The sequence below is a fragment of the Neopsephotus bourkii genome, unplaced genomic scaffold, assembly GCF_033783945.1.
Source record: "Neopsephotus bourkii isolate Nb327-2 ecotype Australia unplaced genomic scaffold, CSIRO-AGI_Nbou_v1 NB_873, whole genome shotgun sequence".
NCBI lineage: Eukaryota > Metazoa > Chordata > Aves > Psittaciformes > Psittacidae > Neopsephotus > Neopsephotus bourkii.
In genome coordinates, this window is record NW_026901367.1 from 883670 (window position 1) to 903879 (window position 20210).

At 42.0% G+C, this 20210-nt stretch overlaps 1 protein-coding gene across 5 annotated transcripts in view; it reads right to left on the minus strand.

Annotated features, from left to right (window-relative positions):
• The window catches only part of VRK2 (VRK serine/threonine kinase 2), a 69876-nt gene that overhangs the window by 31165 nt on the left and 18501 nt on the right, over nucleotides 1-20210 (minus strand). For all 5 annotated transcript variants that reach the window (XM_061356808.1, XM_061356804.1, XM_061356805.1 and 2 more), the window contains 4 exons: nucleotides 15772-15904; nucleotides 5403-5523; nucleotides 2786-2844; nucleotides 873-1054 (listed from right to left, as the gene is read on the minus strand). In XM_061356808.1, the coding sequence (XP_061212792.1) occupies nucleotides 873-1054; nucleotides 2786-2844; nucleotides 5403-5523; nucleotides 15772-15904 (495 nt within the window). The remainder of the gene's footprint in view (nucleotides 1-872; nucleotides 1055-2785; nucleotides 2845-5402; nucleotides 5524-15771; nucleotides 15905-20210) is intronic.

Genomic DNA, 20210 nt, shown 5'->3' on the forward strand with positions numbered 1-20210 from the left:
GCACTGATACTTGAATCACCATTCATCTTGCAGCCGATCAGTCACATTAGTTTGCATCCTGCATTCTTGGCTCACGTACACTTGTGATGGTCCAAAGTTCACCAGGAATATTAGGAATGAACAGGACCCTGACCCTGCCTTATTGCCCACATAGCTGAGACAGGAGCAGGGCTCTTCCATACAGGGGGTTTCCAGGCAGAGGTATGACAGGACTGACATTTCACAGCAAGTCCAGTAAGATTGTTAATTACCTCCATCTCCCTTTATTAAAGCACAGCTTTATTAACCACATAGTTTCAGACTTAAAAGCACGAGAGGAAAATAGAACACGATAGCTGCCGCTTTCCAATTCAGTGTCAGTGCATCACATAGCGCTGCATACCAATAGCACAGTAAAACCCTAGGATAATGCCTCCTCCCCATCAGTGGCTGCAGGAGGGTGAAGGCAAATGACAAAGAACGGTTTGAAAGGGAGAAAATGAATTAAATGCTTTCACTAATAAAGGTAACTTTGCTTTTAATCTGAAGCGAAGGAAGAACCTGGCATTCGGGCTCGTCTTCGAGATGATAGCGAACAAAGTCCTTGACTTCCCCATTATCCTGAAAGTAAATCATTCTCCACAGACCTACCGCTTTGAAGCGACAGGCTGTAGGTCAAAAGGACTCATGACAGTTCTTCCTCCTTAAGGGTTGACATCCCACATTTTAGCAGAGCCAGGGGAAACAGGAATTAACAAACATGGTGTATTTAAGGCAAAAGAACTGCTGTGTCAGTCTCATTTTGAGGTCTTAAACTATTTCCTCTCCTACAAAAGAAAAGGCAACGATCAAACAGGAGATGTCAGAAATAACCCCAGAACTGCCTGCCTTACTTTGGACACTTTAGGAGCAGTGTGATTCCGTGTGCATGCTGCAGCGGAAAATTCCAGAGGGTCATCGTAGTGAATTCCACTTGACTCCAGTCCATCCAGCAGGATTTTCTTGAGCACTTGATACTTTGGCTTCTCATCATATGCTAAGCCATAAACACATACCAAGAACTTGGAGAGTTCACCTGTGGAGCATATTTTAACGTACAGTTCACTTGGTGTGGACTTGGAACTTAAGAAAGAATTTCATGCCAAAATGGATGCAAATCTTACGCTGGAAATGAGGTGACACCACTCAGAACACAGACCTGACAATATCTGATCTTGTTTGGATGAGAAAGGAAAAGATAGACTTGGATAAACAAGGTAACCCTTATGGATAAACAAGGAAACCCTTAAGGCCTGTGTCTTGTCATGTGTTAATTCATGTAGCACCAAAAGTTATCCAAGGATAAAAATTAATCAAAATACTTTATCAATATTGATAGTTGTGTGTAAAATAGAAGCATTTTATATTTGATAGGTTGTAATACCCCTTTAAATATTAACTACTGTCAACAGCACTTTTAATCTGCATAGATACTGTACTTCAAATGCTTTGGAAAAAAAACAGGTGTTGCTTTTTACTTCTAATACTTGGTTTTGAGATTGCCTCCTAAAGCAGCAGCATTATTTTGCTGTCATTACCAAATGGTTCTAGAAATGGAGGCCATTCAGGGTAGATATAAAGGAGAAGTTCTTTACTGTGAGGGTGGTGAGGTGCTGGCAGAGGTTGCCCAAAGGAGTGGTGAACGCTCCCTCCCTGCCAGTGTTCAAGGCCAGGTTGGACAGAGCCTTGGGTGCCATGGTTTAGTGTGAGGTGTCCCTGCCCATAGCAGCGGGCTGGAACTGGATGATCTTAAGGTCCTTTCCAGGCCAAGCCAGTCTGGGATTCTATGATTCTATGAATGGGCAGAAATAATGCTGGTAGGAGAAACATACAGGGAGGAATCAAACTTTTCTTTCAGTTGAAGACCCACATGTATCCTAAGACTGGAGAGCAACACCAGCAATTAGCATCTGGTAAATCCCAGAAGTAGACTTATTAAATACATATGCACATCAGGGATATAGTTTATGTAATAGATGATGTGTTCCAATAATTCTTGATGAGAATAATGCTGAGAAAATAAGTGAATAAATCACAAAGAGACACTGACCTTTAAAGGAAGCTTGGGTTTTTCCCTGACATACTTTTGTATTTCAGTGAAGGAAGAACAAGACAAACCATCCATTCACTTGCTTTTTCAAACTCTGAATACTGAGCAATAAACCTTTTGTAGACAGTTGCTTACTATTTCCATACCAACAGCTACTTCTGTTTCTGAGATAGGCACTGCTCCCTCACACCTTGAATTACACATGGCTGAGGTCCCTTATGTCACTCTATGGCACACACCACAGATAAGACTGATGAAGCTTTTTATACGACCTCACACTAGGGTTGAAAACACAGCCCTCAATGCCTATTTCATCTCCTTAGTGCTCGTTTATGGGATAATGCAGGAAAGCAGCAGAAAAAGACTTCCTGTGAAGCATTCCAAGCATCTCCTAGCAGTAAGCTGAATACAGATAGTGCAGGCTGAATCCTTCTCTTGGCTAGGTATGGGTAAGAGTGGTGCACACAGCCTTGATGGGAAGAGGTTGGTTCAAGGATGACTTCTGGTGGCGCACAACAGTTTGCCCTAAGCCTGGTCATACTGCACCAACTCAGGCTTTAAGGTGAAAACCTTTGCAATTGATATAAGTGAAGACTTTGTTAATTTTGTGTTTCTTTTACTCTACTTAAATCTTCATCCCCCAAACAGAGTAAGACACTGAAGTACTTTCTGTAACAGGCTAAAGAGCTATGTGGTACATAGTGCGAGTACACTTACAACAGCTGCTTCCAGAAGAATCCCATTCCATCACTGAATCTGGGAGCTCATCCATAAGCCTGAAACAACAGGAGAGTGCAACAATTTAATGTTGTTTTGGAGCAGGTGATTCTTCATTTGGGATTTAGGAAGACAGCAAGTCTCAATTCCAAACGGAGTGGACCTCCGGGATAGCTAATGATTCACAGTGCTGCTTTTAAAACAAAAATCTCCTTTTACTAGCTACAGTTTTAACTCTTTGGAGACTGCTGATTTCACTAAGATGGGCTTACAGTCTGCACTTTAACAAGAAGTTTTTCTCTGCAGCTGTTTTAAGCGTTCTAGACAGATAAAGCAGCATCCTTGGAGCTGAAATGGCTTGTTCTGATTTCAGCTCAGTGATTCATGTCTGTATTTTGGAACTTAAGAGGCACTACTGCTCTGCCTACAAGTCATTTGGCATCAGGTCCTTTCTGCCACGCAGCTCATGGGTGATGGCTGTCAAAATTACATGCAGGCCTGACAGGGCTGGAAGGGAAGAGGGATGTTAACTGACCTCAAGCTCCATGTACTTCATAAACCAAAGGGCAATGCCACTGGTGTACTTTCTATCTAGCCAGGAACAGCAATAGCCAAGAAGGATGGTGCTAAGAATCAATCACACCCTAAAAGCAAATGAAGTAACAGCAGCTCTCATCTCTGTGTAGGCATGAACCAGGAGCATCTCCTGGGCCTCTGGGCACCTGAACAAGCCCCCTTGCCCTGAGGAAGTGAAACTGTCACCTCAGTCTGGCTGCTAATCCTATTAAAGGATCCCTTTGTTTGTTTAAAGGAGCCATAAAGCTCCACTAATAAGTAACAGGGTGCATTCTCTAATGCATGAAGTAGGGGTACACTGGGTAATAACCTTCCCTTCAGTGATCTGTTGTTCAGTATCAGCAACAGCGAGTTCTATTTTGGGGAAATGAAGCATTTAAACGTTTTCCTGTAACCTAGCCTGAATTTCCATTCAAACAGAGCCTCTCCTCTAATTACTGCATAGCACAAACATTTCTACATTCAAATATACCAGCAGACCTTAAATACCCCATGAGCAATGCCCCAAGCTTTGGCAGCATTGCCTCATTGCCCCAGCAGTACATGAAGGAGACTAAGAACTTGCAGTGAAGGGATGAGGAGATGAGAGAACTGGTGAATAGCAGTTGGAAGCTCTGCTGGGCTCCTGCCTTTCACTGCATCCCATCTTCCAGGCCCAGCTCGTCCTCCTCACCATCACACAGACTCCACAGCAAAGGTCTGGCATGCTCAGGAGCAACTCAGCTGTGCTGCTTTATGTACTTACTAACTTAGGAGCAACTGGATACACACACATACATATCCAGGTATCTTCTTCTGACCTTTAAAAACAGCATTGGCACTAAAAATTATGATAAATAAAAGGGGATGGCCTAGGCAAATGACCTGATACCAAGCCCATAATTCATTAGATTAACAGGGTATTTCTGATAAACAGAATCTCTATCATTTTCTGTACATCTCCTGGAATTATTTGTTTGCCCGGCATCCTGAAAACAAAAGGAGCTTAAGGGTTAACCACAAGGGAAGAATTAGTGAAGCAGCTTGATTGATTAAATTGATTTAACATTGAATTGTGTAAGTGTTACCTTGCAGGGGGTTGTGTAATGATCAGAACTTCTAAAGGAGAAATATTAAACATAACATGCGATGTTAACATTTACAGATGCAATCTGTGTTATCCACTGTCTGCAGGCTAACCTTTCTCTCTGCTGAGAGCCAGTGCCACACTGAATTTGCAGATTGATTTCTGTGGATCAGCTATCCCTATTGTGTACCTCTGTTGTGACTTGCCCTACTTAAAAGTTTGCTGCCTTCTCCAGTTGTGATGTTACATTTACAGGTAACTACTCTTCTGTTGCCTTCTACAGGCTGCACTGTACCGCATGCAATTAACTCTCTCGAGTCCCAACTGTGAAAGCAGAGGAAAGAAAAACTACTACACTCCATTGCTTTAGTAAGCTCTAAATAAGTCATGCTGGGACAAGGGAAAGATTTTAATCAAGTTCTCTAGTATTTTGGTATTTAATTGTTTGTAATGGCAGTAGGCTTATGTAACATGAAAAACCTACATAAAGCCAGCTGAAAAGCAGTATCATACAGAAAGTTAAATAAATTGGATGCACATGTGGAAAAACTTCCAAGCAATGCATGTGCTATAGTCTCTACAAAGCACCCATGAAGTTCAATGGGAACACACAACCACCCTGTGGATGTGCAGTAAGGCCTGCACTGATTCACAACTGTTTGCTTTAAAAAAAGAGCATTATAAAATACACAGCAGACAAAATGAGTGTGTGCTGTGCATTTGAATTTATCATCTCTCCATAGCAGTGCACACAGGAACATGTGGAAGAGGATATAACACACACAGAGGTCACTTTTTTAACTGCTTCTAACATCTCTCTGAACTAAGATTTTGTTTTAGCTTTCGTATGTTGTTCAGCATGTAAAGGTGTCTTTTTCTGACCTGTGCTGTTAAGTGATGAGGATGCTGCAGGGTTCTAGGGTGATGTGTGTGTATATGAACATATGTGTACATGTGTGTGCTGTTTAGTTTTACCTTGTTTTGGCAGCTTGGACAGCCACAGGGTCCTTCAGGTTCTGTTCCCAGGGCAGCTTCCCACACAACCATTGCAGCATGCAGTAGCCAAGGATTTCAAGGTCACCTCGTCTGGATGGGGCTAAAATGTGGGAAAGGGCAGGGGGAGGAAAGGAAAGGAAAAAAAAAAAAAACAAACCAAAAAACAACAGAAAAGAAACCCAAAAAGATGAAGAATAAGAACCTCTTCTTAGGAAATAGAAAAGACTTTGATTGAACTTGTGTTGATGAAATATGAAAAGCCAAATGGGCAAAGTGTTTTGTTTATTCAGCTGTATTAGACCTAAACCTCCCCGGCATTTGGCCACAGGCCACAGACAGGCAGTGACTTGTTGCTGTTGAAGTAAGGGTCAGTTTCCTCACCTCCTCCAACTTCATCCTTCCTCGGTCTGGCCTGTCACATGGACTTGATCCCCATGGCCTCTGACATGATCCAGACAGCCCATAACTGAGTACCAACACTTTCTCAAAGAGCCAAGCAGTAAAACAAAGAAATAAATGTCTGCTGCTAAATTGCTAACACATGTTCCAGGAAGTCCATGGGGTCCACATTGGTCATGCAGGGACCCTGTGAGCGCAGACTAAACACTGATGGCCTTTCCTGTTCTCCTACAGAGCGATTTGAACTTGGAAGATATGACAAAACTGCCATCTAGTGTACATTTACACACCAGAGTAGTCTGCTTACAAGCACCACGAACTGTTTAGAGAGTCAGAGCACAAGCTAAAGGACACTTGCTGTTTAGCAAGTCCTGTGTAAACTTGCTACTACACTTCCAAAAAGGAACCGATTTCAGGAACAACTTACTCTCATTTTGCACACCCCAAACAGATAACACTAACTGCAGAAGAGATGTACAGTAGATATCATTCGATCCAAAATTAACCCCATCCACAAACATCATCTGTGCAGGAAACCAGGTCACTGAGTTAATCTATAGATTAACTTTTCCAAGAGAAAGAGGAGAAAAAAGCGTGATACCAAAAGAAGTGCTATTCCTTGCTGCTGTTCACAGGAAGCCAACTTGAAAGACCTGAGCAAGCAGGATTGCTGCTCTGTTTCTTTGTACACATCTGACTTGCAGCCTGTAGTGTGCAAGTCAAGACCACATGGAATCTGCCAAACCAGAGGCCGTTCATCGTGATTAAAACCAGACAGAGGCAGAAGTTCAATTTATGCTTTTCCAAACTGGATTTGCACTTTCCAGGAAGGAAAGAAGATTTCAGATTCGTTCGGTACTTTTTGTCTAGTGCAAAGACTAGTAGTTGAGCACAGTGCTGTTAATCCAGCTGTAAACAGATATCATATTTTATGGGCCTTCATTAAATACATTCCAGAAAGTCACTCAGCAAACTTATCTTTTAATCTAAGAAGTCATCTGCTAAAAGCTACGGGGCCAACACATAACTGCTGCTTGTTACCATACACACATTATTGTAAAAGCAGATTAGTTCTTCTACATTCTCTATCTTAACTGCTATTAGACGATGGGATTATTAAAGGCCCTTCAATCTAGCAGAATGCTGCACTGTCCCTTGGGTGTCATCTGTTTTCTGCACTAGATTCAGCAACATCCTAATGCAAGACTTGGCTCTCGTATTAAAATAAAAACACAATCTCTACCACTTGCTGTTCTGGAGTGATTTCTTCAGCCATAAATCTCCTGCTAACTGTGGAACAATTCCATTCATACACATGTGTTCACAACTCCCTTTTCCATCATGGCAATTCCAGATTATAACCCTATCAGCCAGCGTTTTTGATTGCAGATCCACTACTTTTCATACAAGGCTTTTCTGGTACCTGTTTGTAAAGGACAGGCTACAGAAGTGGCCTTTTGAAGTCCAAGACAGTGGACCACCTTTTACCCACCGAGGCACTAACTGATAGGAATCTGTAACTGATGCTAAATCCATCATTTTTCAGAAGGTCACCCAAGATACCTCATTTTCTGACAAAACAGTCCCCACAGAGTAAAGTTTCCTTCACAGTCAATAGTTTGGATGGGACTAATTTACCTCCTCACTCCCATGCAGTCCTTCCAGCCATTTCCTGACTAACACCAGGCCAAATCCACTGCAAACAGGGAGATGTGCACAACTAAGACTTTACTAATACCTTCCTAAAGCCACAGTAGTCAGCTGGGGGAAAAGAAATAAAAGGTACATGTAACTAAGCCATACATCACTAAAAAGCAAAAGGGGAAATGTTTTACAGAGAGATGGAGAAATCCTGTGTCACTTTATCTCCCAGGTCACTGCACGTGTTACTACACACAGACATTCACATGTGGTTTTCATAGATAGAACCACATGAAAATGTCAGTGTTTGATTATTTGACTGTACAAGCGTAGTCTTTCTCTCTGCTTCCTTGTCAGCTTGCTGCTAGAGATGCTACTTCCTTGACTTTTGAAATCATTTAGATCCTTATTATAGAAGTATTCAACTAATATCTAAGGAATTAATATTATCCAAGAACAACAGAAACATTCAATTTTCACCCCAAATAAAGCACTAATACATAGGTTTCAACTGTAAGTTCACTTGCAGAAAGAGATCTGCTAATACAATTGGAGGGTACAGAACTTCTGATAAACATTAAGTGAGGGAAGTCAGTCTGTTTTCATTTTACATGTGATAGCCATACAAAAATGAAACGATTCTGCTTTATAACTTGTCACCACTAGAAGAATAAACACTCAAAATAGAACTTATTTAAATCAAATTATCTTACTTTGCTGAGGGTTATAACCTTGTTGGGTTTTTTTCTTTCTTTTTTAATAGATTTTTGATTTCTGCTTTTCTATTCACCAGGAATTTCTTTATTATTATTTTAGTCTCATATTTAATCCTATTTAATGGGACCACATTGGTGATATTTTATTCCACAATATTTTTATAGTTTAATTTTTTAATTTGAAGATTTAAGGCCTGATTCTGCCCTCACTCCTGCCAAGATAAATCAGGAACAGCTCCACTGAAGTTAATGAATTAACAACCACGTCAATGAAATCAGACTTGGGCCATAACTAGTTTTATATATATCACAACCATACACTCAACGTGCAGGAATGGGGATCAGTGGTAACTCAGAACCACATAACTGAAGCAATTCATCCTGAGAAGAAAATATGTATCTCCATATAGTGGATTTGGCAGCTCCCCGAGCCTTAATTTGGATTCAGATTACTAGAGATGAAGAATGATATCACCCCAACCACAATGTGCTCTCAAAAGTACCCTGCTCCCAAAAACTCATCTGAAACCCATGTGAAAATGGGAGTTTTCCTTCCCAGCCCTTATTAAACTAACTTTCTCAAGCCTTTTGTAAGTGACAGATGAAATGTTCTTCTATTATTTTTAATTAGCACTGTTACATTATAATTTCACCATTAGTGTTGCTTTAGATTGGAAGCTTTTCATAAAAAGGATCATTTCAGTTGCTCATATTGCATCTACATGCAGTGGAGCCTCCGATTCTCCTGGCATTACAGCATACAAATTCATGTTAATTCACAAACAAATATAACTCATACCCATAGCCATTAATCCAAAAGCCCATAAAGGAAAGGAGTGTTAACATGACCATGGAGAAATACCATTATGTTAAAAATGCATCACCACAATGTTTTAACAAATGAACTGAAAGTGATATAATTTCTTTACTCAAGGTTGAGGTTGTTATAAAAACAGACAAATACAAGACTATCAAAAACAGTGTCTGTATTAGGGGCAGGAAAAAGGAAAAGACCAAAAAAAGCTAATGAAGTAGTGTTTCCCCAAGGAACTGGTCAGTCTGAGGAGTTCACTGCAGCAGGATAGTGGCTAATTGAATAGAGTGACTGGAAACAGGAAAAGGTTAGGTAAATATAGTTAAATTTACGATGAATTTTAGTGCTTGGATGCCATTCTGTGCAGTTCTCCCTTCTCAGGCAGGGCAGCTGCCAGCAGGGGATGGGAACAACCTCTCCTCCCCTCATGTACAGTTCTGCACCATTAGCTTGGCACGCTGCTGGAGTATTCACTGACAATAACCAACACCACGGAATGCTGAAAGCAAAACCCAGTGGAAACATGCTGTCACCACAAGTGGACAACATTTCTCCCAGAGAACCCAGTCTGGGATGTGGCAATGAGTCGCTTTTCCTGTACCAGCTGTGGTCTCCCTCCTAAACTTGGGTCCCATAGATGTACACTCAACTGGTCACACAGCTGGTGGGCAGGAGTTCCTGCAGGGCTTCACATGGAGGATACAACCATGGCTCCCTAGCACTGACCATGCCTTGGTGGTCACAGAAGTGCCCTGGTAACAATATCAGCCTCACAGTCCTGAGGGGTCACTCGTCTCAGGCAGCATCAAAGCTGGAAACCAGCCTGCACATCAGCACTGGCCTGTCAGACACAGGAGACACTGTCAGCACAGGAGCTGGATAACTCATTTCAAGAGCCACAAAAGCTGCATCACTACTGCAGCTGTCCTGCCTTGAGCAAGCTCATGTGCACGTGGAGACCTCAGCAGGTCTTGCAAGCCACAAGTTCCCAAACTGTGACCAGCAAACCTCCCCAAAATAGCAGAGCTTTCCTGGACAATCACAACAGCCTAATGTGCAAACACGGGCCCAGCAACCTCCAACCAAGCAGTTACACACATCCACTGACCAGCAGATCTAGCTGCAGAACCTCCTTGATCTTACATTTGCTCTGCTGCAGCCATGACAGAAGAGTGCAGCCAGCAGCAGAATTCTCCTCTCAACACAGACAGAGAATGAACAACCATCAGGATTAGTGGAATGGGATGCTGAAAGGAAGAGGGCTGAGATCCTGATTTGGTGAGAAGTTTATGTAGAGGGAAGGCTGGAAGATGCAAGGGAACTTTACTATGAGATCTAGATGGGAGATAAAATGGTGGTGGCAAGAGATGAAGGTACCTGATTGGAAGCAAAAGGTTCCAAGCTTGCGGTAAGGAGAACATGTGGCAGGAGAGTGGGGACAGGAAGTTTTACTCTTCTTTCACATCTGTGTGGCAGAAAAGCAATCACAAAGATAAGGGGCTGACAGGTTGGGGCTGGCAAGCAGCTGTGAGACTCCCAAGGTTTCTGAATTCCTGGTGGAGAGAGTGAGAGTCAAATTCAAACAGTCAATTCCCAGCCACGCTCCTCAGTTGTGCTAGAAGCTGTGATGGTCAGCACCTTATTTTTGCTGCTTCTGCACATCCTTGGCAGGACAGAATAAGCTTACACAGGTGGGTATAGGAGCCTATTCAATCATCTCCCTGCTAAAGCCTGGCTCTTCTTTCCCTTACAATGACCTCCTGCTTCCTCTTTTCCTAGGCACACATTTCTGATGCCACACTCAGAAACTGAAATGTCTGTGTATTTAGTTCACACTGCAAAGTTCTACCCATTTTTTTTTTGCAAGACCAATGATATTTCCCGTTTATTTTTAGGATTTACAGTTTGTCCTGCACACAGTCTTTGGGAAGCACACACCAAACTGCAGCAAATCAATAATTCATTTGACCGGCAGAAAAATCCAGCAGGCTCCCTCTGAATCGAAACTATACATGGACAGATGCCAAATAAACCTCTTGATCCAGAGCCATTTAGAGCTCTGTTCTCTGGAAGCCATGCAGGCTTAGAAAGAATATGTTTCCAGGCATAGGTGTTTATATTCTTGCACATCCTTCCTCACAAAATGAACTCTGAATATATTCTAGTCAACCCCTGCACGTAAAAGAAAAGGAAAAATGGACAAGCATCAAGCTATGTTTTTCATATCAAACAGCAATAGTTCTGTCAGACCAGTGGGGAAAACAAGAACAAGCACTGCAGAGTTTTCCCCGCCATCAGCCTGATGCCTGCATCGCCCTGTTCAAACACAGTGTACAAGCATTTGGATGAACCTCAAGGAGTGTGTGCTACAATAACCCAGTGTGAGAAGCATGAAGAACTGGCTGAACTATGGCATCAGATATAGCTGCCACTGCCTTCCCCAACAAGGGAGACAAAAATACACTTTTGTTCAATGAAATCAGCTCCCACAAAATGTATTCACCAGTTCTGAAGAAGTGACAACCAGTGGTTCTAATAGAGGCAAACATGAGCAGACATTCTAATTACCCTTAAGCTTATCAAGTCACCACTGGTGTCTTAAGCAGCTTTTACTATATAAGATATAGTAACTTATATAGGCATAAGTTCTGCAAGGATTTGGGCAGAAACATCTACCCAATGTGAGAGGTAGCACAAGTGCTAAGAGTTACTGTGAGACGTTGTGAAAAGGAAGAAGAGAGTCATCTTGCAATCGATGGCAAACACAAATATATGCTGGAGGGAATTCAACGTAGACAGTTCATACTCTTATGTTCATCAATGATAGCAAATTAAAACTGGTCTTACACACTCAATGCACAGGACTGGAGTATTTAAAAAACCTCAATATGTTAAGCACAGTATATCTCCAGAGAAATTAGGTATTGACTGCATGCCTCACTGAGTAGAAAATCTACAAAAATCCATAGGAGGCATTGATCCAAATATTACTTTTTAACACTAGCTATGTAACAATTTTTTATATCTATACCCAGTGTACATTTAATTCTCTTTAAGTATCAATCAACAAACAAAAATGTAAGATTGTTTATACAGTATGGACATTTAAAATGAATATGATGAATACACTCAAATACTGCACTAAAACCCACAGTACAGTTGGGCCATGCAGAATCTGCAGCAAAATAAAAAGGTTTTAAATTTGAAATCCTCACATGTTGTTTCCAATGATATCTAGCCACCAAATACAGGAATGCTGGTGGTGTGGGGCAAATCCTGTGGCAGAGCCCAGCTTGGGCCTGACTTGGTTCAAAGTGAGCTGTAGACATAGGGATGCAACTGAGGTTGCAATGAATACTTGTACTTCCACAAGTCTGGAAGCCCCCAGACAGTGGTACAAAGGAGCCAGCCTGTGGAGCTCACACTCACTGTGCAGAGCCCTGTAAAACTGAAGCCAAAACCAGCATGAATTGCTGAGACGTGAGGCAGGGCAGCTGCTCCCAGCCTTTCCCAGCTCAGGGGAATTCCTCTTCAGTTGCAGCACAAAGTCAAGGATGCCAACACCATCAGTGCACACCAGCACACACTAAAGTGACTTGTTTGGAGGCAGCAATTTACCATCAGTCACTACAGGAATGGCACATTCAATGCAGTCCTTAACCAGAGATTGCTAGAAAAATATGGACTACTTCTGCCACCCAAAAGCACTACCATGCAGTGGGTGCTGGCAGGAAACTGTCTGGATCTCACAGGACTGCGTATCCTCTACACCTGATGAACTCCCTGGAGAGCTTGGGGAATAAACAGACATGCAGCTGAGTTAAACTCTCAATTCAGCTAGGGAAACACCAGTGCTGATTTAAATTAGTGGGAAGTGGTTGCATTTGATTGGCTTTACGCAAGGAGGTTATCAGCTTCAAGCATTGCCAAGAGGCACTTTTGAAAGCAACAAATTCATAATTTTCTGTTAGGTTTCAGCGTGTACCTCAAATTGCTGCATTCAGGTAGCTACTTCATGAGCAAGTCAAAATGTTCTCATTTGTCTAGCTCAATACAGCAACTGGCACTCTTCAGGGGTTTTGAGGCTTGAGATATTTATGCTACTACGTACATTCAGGAAATGCCCTCTCGAAAGGATCTCATTTATATAAAATCACATTTAAAAATTAGAACTACATTGAAATAAAAGAATCCTCCACTCTGAAAAACTGGGTAACACCAGGATGAAGGCTGTCTATGCACTTTAATTTGTCAGGCTTTAAACGCCTTTGAGAAGAGCACCCCACCTCACTTGGTAGGCTGAAACTGTGCTGAGACTCAATCCCAAATCAGGAGTATAGGAGGTTGCTGAGCCATGAACCCCTTGCCCCAGCTGCTGGATGTGGTTTAGAATCCTGAAACATCTCTGCAACTCTAAACCTCCCGACAAGAGATGAGATGAGGGAAACCAGTCCCTGTGTTCTGCCATCTGGACCTGTGCAATCTGCCCTGGGATGCTGAGAGACCTGCTGTAAATGGGGAACAGGTAATTTGACCTTAATGAATTCAGGCTGTTACAAGGGCAAAGCTGAGGTATTCAATGTGAATAGTTTGGATTCTCTGTGATATGCCAGATACCACATAATGTTCTGCAGGCTCTTCCAGCAGGAGCATCACACAAATCTGCAGATTTTCTGTTTGAAGCTATTAACAAGCAAAAAAATTTCCTGTGTAAGATAGGGATTAGCTCCTTTCAAGCCATTTTCTGAATATTTTATTTTCTGGAATCTTACACTTTTCACCAATTCCATCATGGTTTTAGCTACTTGAGGGTGTATTCTAACCCATAGATTACAAAAGACAACAACTTCACTCACACTTGCATGTACACACCTTTTGTCACCCATCTCCCTGCTCTTTGAAATTAAAGGAACTATCTGTCCTGTAATCACATACCCATCAACAGATACCTGTCCTCTAGCAGCTATAAGTATCCAGCTGCCAAATCCCAAATATTCCAGCTTCCACCTATTGGTCAAACAGCATCCACATCAAATACATAACACAGCCATGTCGCCCACACTACCACAGAAACCAGGCAGAGTCACACCTCCAGGAAATCCAGGAAATGTGTGCTTGGGAGGGCACAGAGTCCAAAACAGATGTCCTCTTCATGGAATGGTTTGCGTTGGAAGGGCCCATCCATTTCCAAGCCCTGCCATGGGCAGGGACACCTTCCACTAGAGCAGCTTGCTCCAAGTCCTGTCCAACCTGGCCTTGAACACTGCCAGGGATGGGGCAGCCACAGCGTCTCTGGGCAACCTGGGCTAGTGCCTCAGCACCCTCACAGGGAAGAGCTTCTTCCTGAAGTCTCATCTCAATCTCCCCTCTGTCAGTTTAAAGCCATTCCCCTGTTTTATCACTACATGCCTCTGTAAATTGTCCCTCTCCACCACAAAATATTTTGTAGCAGTTGAAATGGTGCAACTGTCTCAGCAACAAATACTTGACAGTCTTATTTCATTTTTCCTAATGACCAGAGTTAAACGATTGCAGGTTTTAACAGCGCCGGCAAATTATCAAGACCCTCTACATTACATGGTCAATGGTCCTTTTAATAGAAAAAGCAATAATACACAGTTGTTTGTGCCAACTAAAACTCGTTAGAAAGTATTAGTTTAAGGTAACAGTTCAGCAGCTATTAACAAGCACAAATTTCTACAGTTATCACTTGTGACATTATGATCCTGGCCAAGCTGGCAGCACAAACTCGTTCCTTTTGTTTCAGGAGATCTTCGGGGTAAGGAGGTGGGGAACAGGGAGAAGAAAAGTTAACAAAAACACCGTTTCATAGCAAGAGTCAAAGTTTTTCAATAATCACCATTTTTTTCACTAGCATAACATTAGAATTGACTTTTTGTCTTGCTGACATAGCAACTAAGAAAGTTGTGTTGCATTGACCATATTGATTGTGAACAATGCAGCCATCAGTGGGACTTTGCACCATATATATTTTCGATATTGACCTCCCATTCCCTTTTCCATGGCTCTATGGGTCTGCTATTGGATTTGGACTGCAGTGTAATAAACAGCTAAGGTTTAATTAATGGTAAATGAATACAAGACATAGGTTATGACTTTAACTAATTAGGGAATTGTTGAATTAAGTCTGCCTTGGAATGCAAGGCAGTCCAATCAATATCCAATAAAAGGACTATGTATGTAATTTACCTGCAAATGTGTTTCCAATACCATCAAAGTGAGTTTAAATAAGTAAGATATATGAAAGGCTACTGGAAAAAGATTTCAAAAAGTTAACACTTTATGGCTTCAGACCAGGTTTTTCTCCTCGCAGAAGGGATGTCATTGTGAAATATCCTCTCATAACACAGATGGTGACACTCAGACACAGCTCTCCCTAAAGGACAGTGCAGGCTCGGAACATTTTTCCTTGACAGTGCAACATTAGCAATTGTCTCTGACTTTACAGCATGTAGCAAACCCAAACCAGTACTCCCAATATGAACCAATTAGGTTTACTGGCAAGCTCTTCTTGGGGCATTTTTGTCCACCTCCCTATACCATACCATGCATTCTGCAGCCTTTCAATTGTACTCATGCTGCTCGCCTTCCCCCCGCAGCCCTGGAGAAGCATTCCCAGGTACAGGAAGAGGTCACCACACAAGGGTCTGATCAACCCTGAGCAATCCCCAGGACTGCTTGTACTGTATACATCAGCTCACACAGCCTGATTACTCATTCTGTAATCACTCCTCTGGAATAAAAAAAAGAAACCTACCTACTCCCTTGTGGGCATCTACGCTGGTAAACTCTATTGTCCCATTATGGCCCTTCCTAGGATTTTCCTGATACTGTTTGTGGTTCCCATTGGGACAATATCTGTAGGAAAGTCCATAATCTGCAAGATAAACCTGGAAGACATGAACAGACAAATGAATAATGCTTTTGTCCTTTGAAAGTATAACCTTTATAATTAAGTCTTAAGAAACTGATAGGTTAAGGACAGCCTTAGATCTAAATTTTATTAAACCAAATGGTGCCTCAGAATAAAATATGTACATCTGGGGGCTATAACAGCTGCCCTCCCCATTTAAATCCTTCCACTACTATACTCTTATCTTATTTCAGAGTCGCGCTGAATTTCAGTCTTTTTATTTTGTTCATAAGCTCTCTCCTCTCCAGGTGGGCATCTAGACATCATAAAGTGCAATATGCCTTTTATATACCCTCACATTGCTTATGGGACCCCTTCCCCTCCTTACTTAAGCAGGCATATACACACCCCAGTTCACATTTCCCATCAGCTGAGACTGTGCAATTTCAGAACAGCAGTGACACTTGAAAGCCAGAGGAAGGGAGAGGAAGCAGCTTCCCCCAGCAGTGCTGCACACAGGGCCCCAGCACTGACAGGGACCATGGTCACAGGGCTATTGAGCTTTAGCCTGACAGCAGCCTCCTCTTTTTGCATGTCACTGTCAGTAACTTTGTACTGGCAACAACTATTTAAACATAAAGCAAAAGATAAAGCATAAAAAACTACACCCTCCACCACAGAAAGTGATCTTAATAAATCACTTATTATAAGTTTTAAAAAAGCCACAGAGCTAGACTTCACTCAAAGTTACTCCGAAGGAAATCTATGGAGCTAAATCAGTGTAAAGTTAAAACTTTGGGCTCCCACTGTGTATATTACAGCATGTTTATACATTCTGCCACATGGCTTTAAACTAAAAGAGGGGAGATTTAGATTAGATACTAGGGAAGAAATCTTCCCTGTGAGGGTGCTGAGGCGCTGGCACAGGGTGCCCAGAGAAGCTGTGGCTGCCCCATCCCTGGCAGTGCTCAAGGCCAGGTTGGACACAGGGGCTTGGAGCAAGCTGCTCCAGTGGAAGGTGTCCCTGCTCGTGGCAGGGGTTGGAGCTGGAGGAGCTTTAAGGTCCATTCCATCTCAAACCATTCTGTGATTCTAGGATTTACCTTTCCTTCCTGGCATAGGTAATTTTTGTTCCTCGAGATGCTTCACTACCTAAATAACCGGGGGGAGGAAACCCCTCAGTTCTGAAAAACATATCTTGGAGATGTGCTTGCATATTCTTGGGAATTAATTGTGAAAGATGTGAGTAATGGAAGTAAAGTAGAACACTATAATCAGTAATAATAATGGGGGGAAAAAAAGGAGCAATAAAACCCAGGACAATCAAGTAATGCACAATACAATTACCCACCACCCACTGACTGATGACCAGTCAGTGATCAGGGGCTCCCAGCCAACTCGCTGCCATTTTCTATACTGAGCCTGACATTCCAAGCTCTGGAATACCCCTTTGGCTAGTGTGGATCAGGTGTCCTGGGTCTGCTCTCTCCTGGCTTCCTGTGTCTCTCCTCACTGACAGAGCATGGGAAAATGAAAAGCCCTTGACCCAGGGTAAGCACTGCTCAGCCAAAGCTAAATCATCAGTGTGTTATCAACATTACTGTCCCCCTAAATCCAGAACACAGCATTTGTCCAGCTACAAGGACGAAAATTCACTTTATCCCAGACAAAACCAGGACAGTTCTGCTGCTGCCAGTCAAGACAATCCCAAACACCCCATCTGGCCTCTACACCTCTATTTCTCTGCAGACATAGTGCAGGCAGTCCTGCAGCCATGGCAGTTCTGCCACTCACATAATTTAGATCATTCCAGTCTATGAAGTTGAGATTAACCATTACGTTGATGTTATACCCTCCAGCAGGGGTGGACTTAATACACGCACATGGGCAATTACTGCAGCGCCACTGACAAGCAGTAACTTGTTGAAAGCAGCTGGAATTTAATCACAGTCTGTCCACCCCCCAATATTCCATAGGTTAGTTTCTCCCTCTGTCATTCTCACACTCCCCCATGGCCTTTGCTCCCTACATTGACCACTTGTCACATTAGGTAATTGTTTTTTTAATAAATAACCAAGTATGGTACTTTCACTTGGGAAAAAAGTAAATGCTACAGACTGCTATTGTATTGCCAGTGGAAGTGATCTCTGGGGCAAAAGCTGCACCGTTGGAAGGCACACAGAGATCATTTCTACTAAATCACATTATATTAGAAAGAAAACCTTCTTATTTGAACCTCAGGTTTGTTCCCTCTTTAGCTAAAGAACAGTTTATCCTACAAGTCTCAAATAAACTCTTATGGCACTCCTTTGTAATTGAATTATATCACTCGTGGTAGGAAACAAACAAATGAACAAAAAACCCTCAAGAAAACTTAACACATTATTTTGGAGCACATTCTGTTGAACTACTGATTCCTGTTTGTGCTCGAGGCAGCTTCAAATCCTGGGATGGCTGGTCTCTTGGTTTTACTGTTTCTGCTGCAGGATCTGTGCTTATTTGGAGCGTGTAAGCTGGGACGCAGAACTAGCTTCCTGCAGGGTGATGGCTTTTAAGACTGCAGATGATGTTTTTCACCTGACAGACTATACAAACTGTGATACAAGATTAAAGACCATAGGCATGTTTAGAAAATCTGGGACAAAGCATAAACTTTGTCAGGTTGACTGATTTGATTTTCTCCTGCATCCTTTCTCCTGTATATTCCTGATGCTCTGTTACCTGTTGTAATTAAGCCCACAGTCAGCATCAGGGAACTAATTTAAACTACCCTAATATCAAGTTTTTAGAGACTTCAGCATCCTTTGTGGGCTGGGAAGGAAAGAGTAGGCTAGAAGGTGCATCCTTCCCAGGCTAAGTGGTACATTTTGGGTTTTGCTTGACTTCAGATTTCCAACAGGTACAGTTGACCAGATGCAGTAAGATGAAATAGAGCAGATTTCAACTTTCACAAATTCAGGCTGTGCCTGTTAGAAAAACCAATACAACCAAAGCATCTCTGCCAGCTCTCTGGTTGTGTCTGTCTGGGAATGCTAGTTTATGTGATAGACACTCCAATATGGCAGCCCAGCCTTGGGGTCTTTCAAACTAACTAGGAGGGCATCTAGAAAGTAGCCACAAATATTTGTGAGTCAAACTTGAACTATGTAAAAGAGCTACGAATTATCCTACAGATAAATCACAGTTATTGTGTACTCTTAATCTACTTTCAAACAACAGATTTGCTTTAAATACTCTCAGTAGTAGTGTCAGCAGAGCAGTTTTAAGTTTATACTGAAAAACCCCTCTAAAAGTGTGAAGTAGCTTTAGGTTATCCTGCCTTGGCTGCTGGTGGCAAGATCTGAAAACCAAGAAGCAATTTCCTCTTAAAGCCACTCATACACAATTGCAATACCATCTAAGACAGCACTGCAGTTTGCTCCAGAAGTTGGTCATGAGTGTCATTGCCCAGCTTCCTTCTAGTTGAGCCATTTATCACTTCCATAACTTTCACATCAGACCTGTGCCACAAACCTCTCGAGGCAAAACTTCTTGGCCACCAACAAAAATCAATCCCCTCAGCCTGTACATGAACCAGCAACGCACCGTTACAACCTTGCCACAACCATTATCAGAACAGCTACGTTCTTTTAAATTACCATTAATTTCATTTCATCAATTCTCATTATAACCCTTTCATCATTAAAGAGATATATAGTTCTTTATAGCTAGTTGTCACTTTTTGATAATGTAACATAGCATGTCCTTCCAAATTTGCTCAGAACATGGTGGGTAGAGGTAGTAATGAAGTGTAAGTTGTTGCAGGTTTTTTAAGGGTATGGGGAGGGGGAAAAGAAGATTAATAATAGAGTATACAGAGAAAATTAAGTCAGTGTTAGTATGTGTTTCAATAACAAATATTTTTCATCTGCTGACTTTTTTTAGAAACAACAAAACAAGAACAAAAAAAACAGGACAAAACATATGCAGAGTCAGATAAACAAGACACTTGAAACAAGAAGTGGTAACATGGATGACGAAGGTGCAACAGAGACATAAGCCTGGAACAGCTGGGTTTAGCTGTGTTACCCTGTACACTCCTTCCCACACACTGACTTATTTTAACTCCTGTTTTTGTTCAAGTTTCTCTGTTTTACACGTCCCAGCTTGCACTAGACTCAGCTGTGCTTAGCACAGTCTGTTATTAATAGATTTCATTACAGATCAGGAGCCAGATTTCTAAAGTCTTCACACTTAATTCCATGCAAACAGCCACACAGGCACAAGTAATTATTGATGTGCATGAGCACCCAGCCATAGATTCAGCATCCTCTTGTCCTTCCTGGGCAAGACTCCCTCATGGT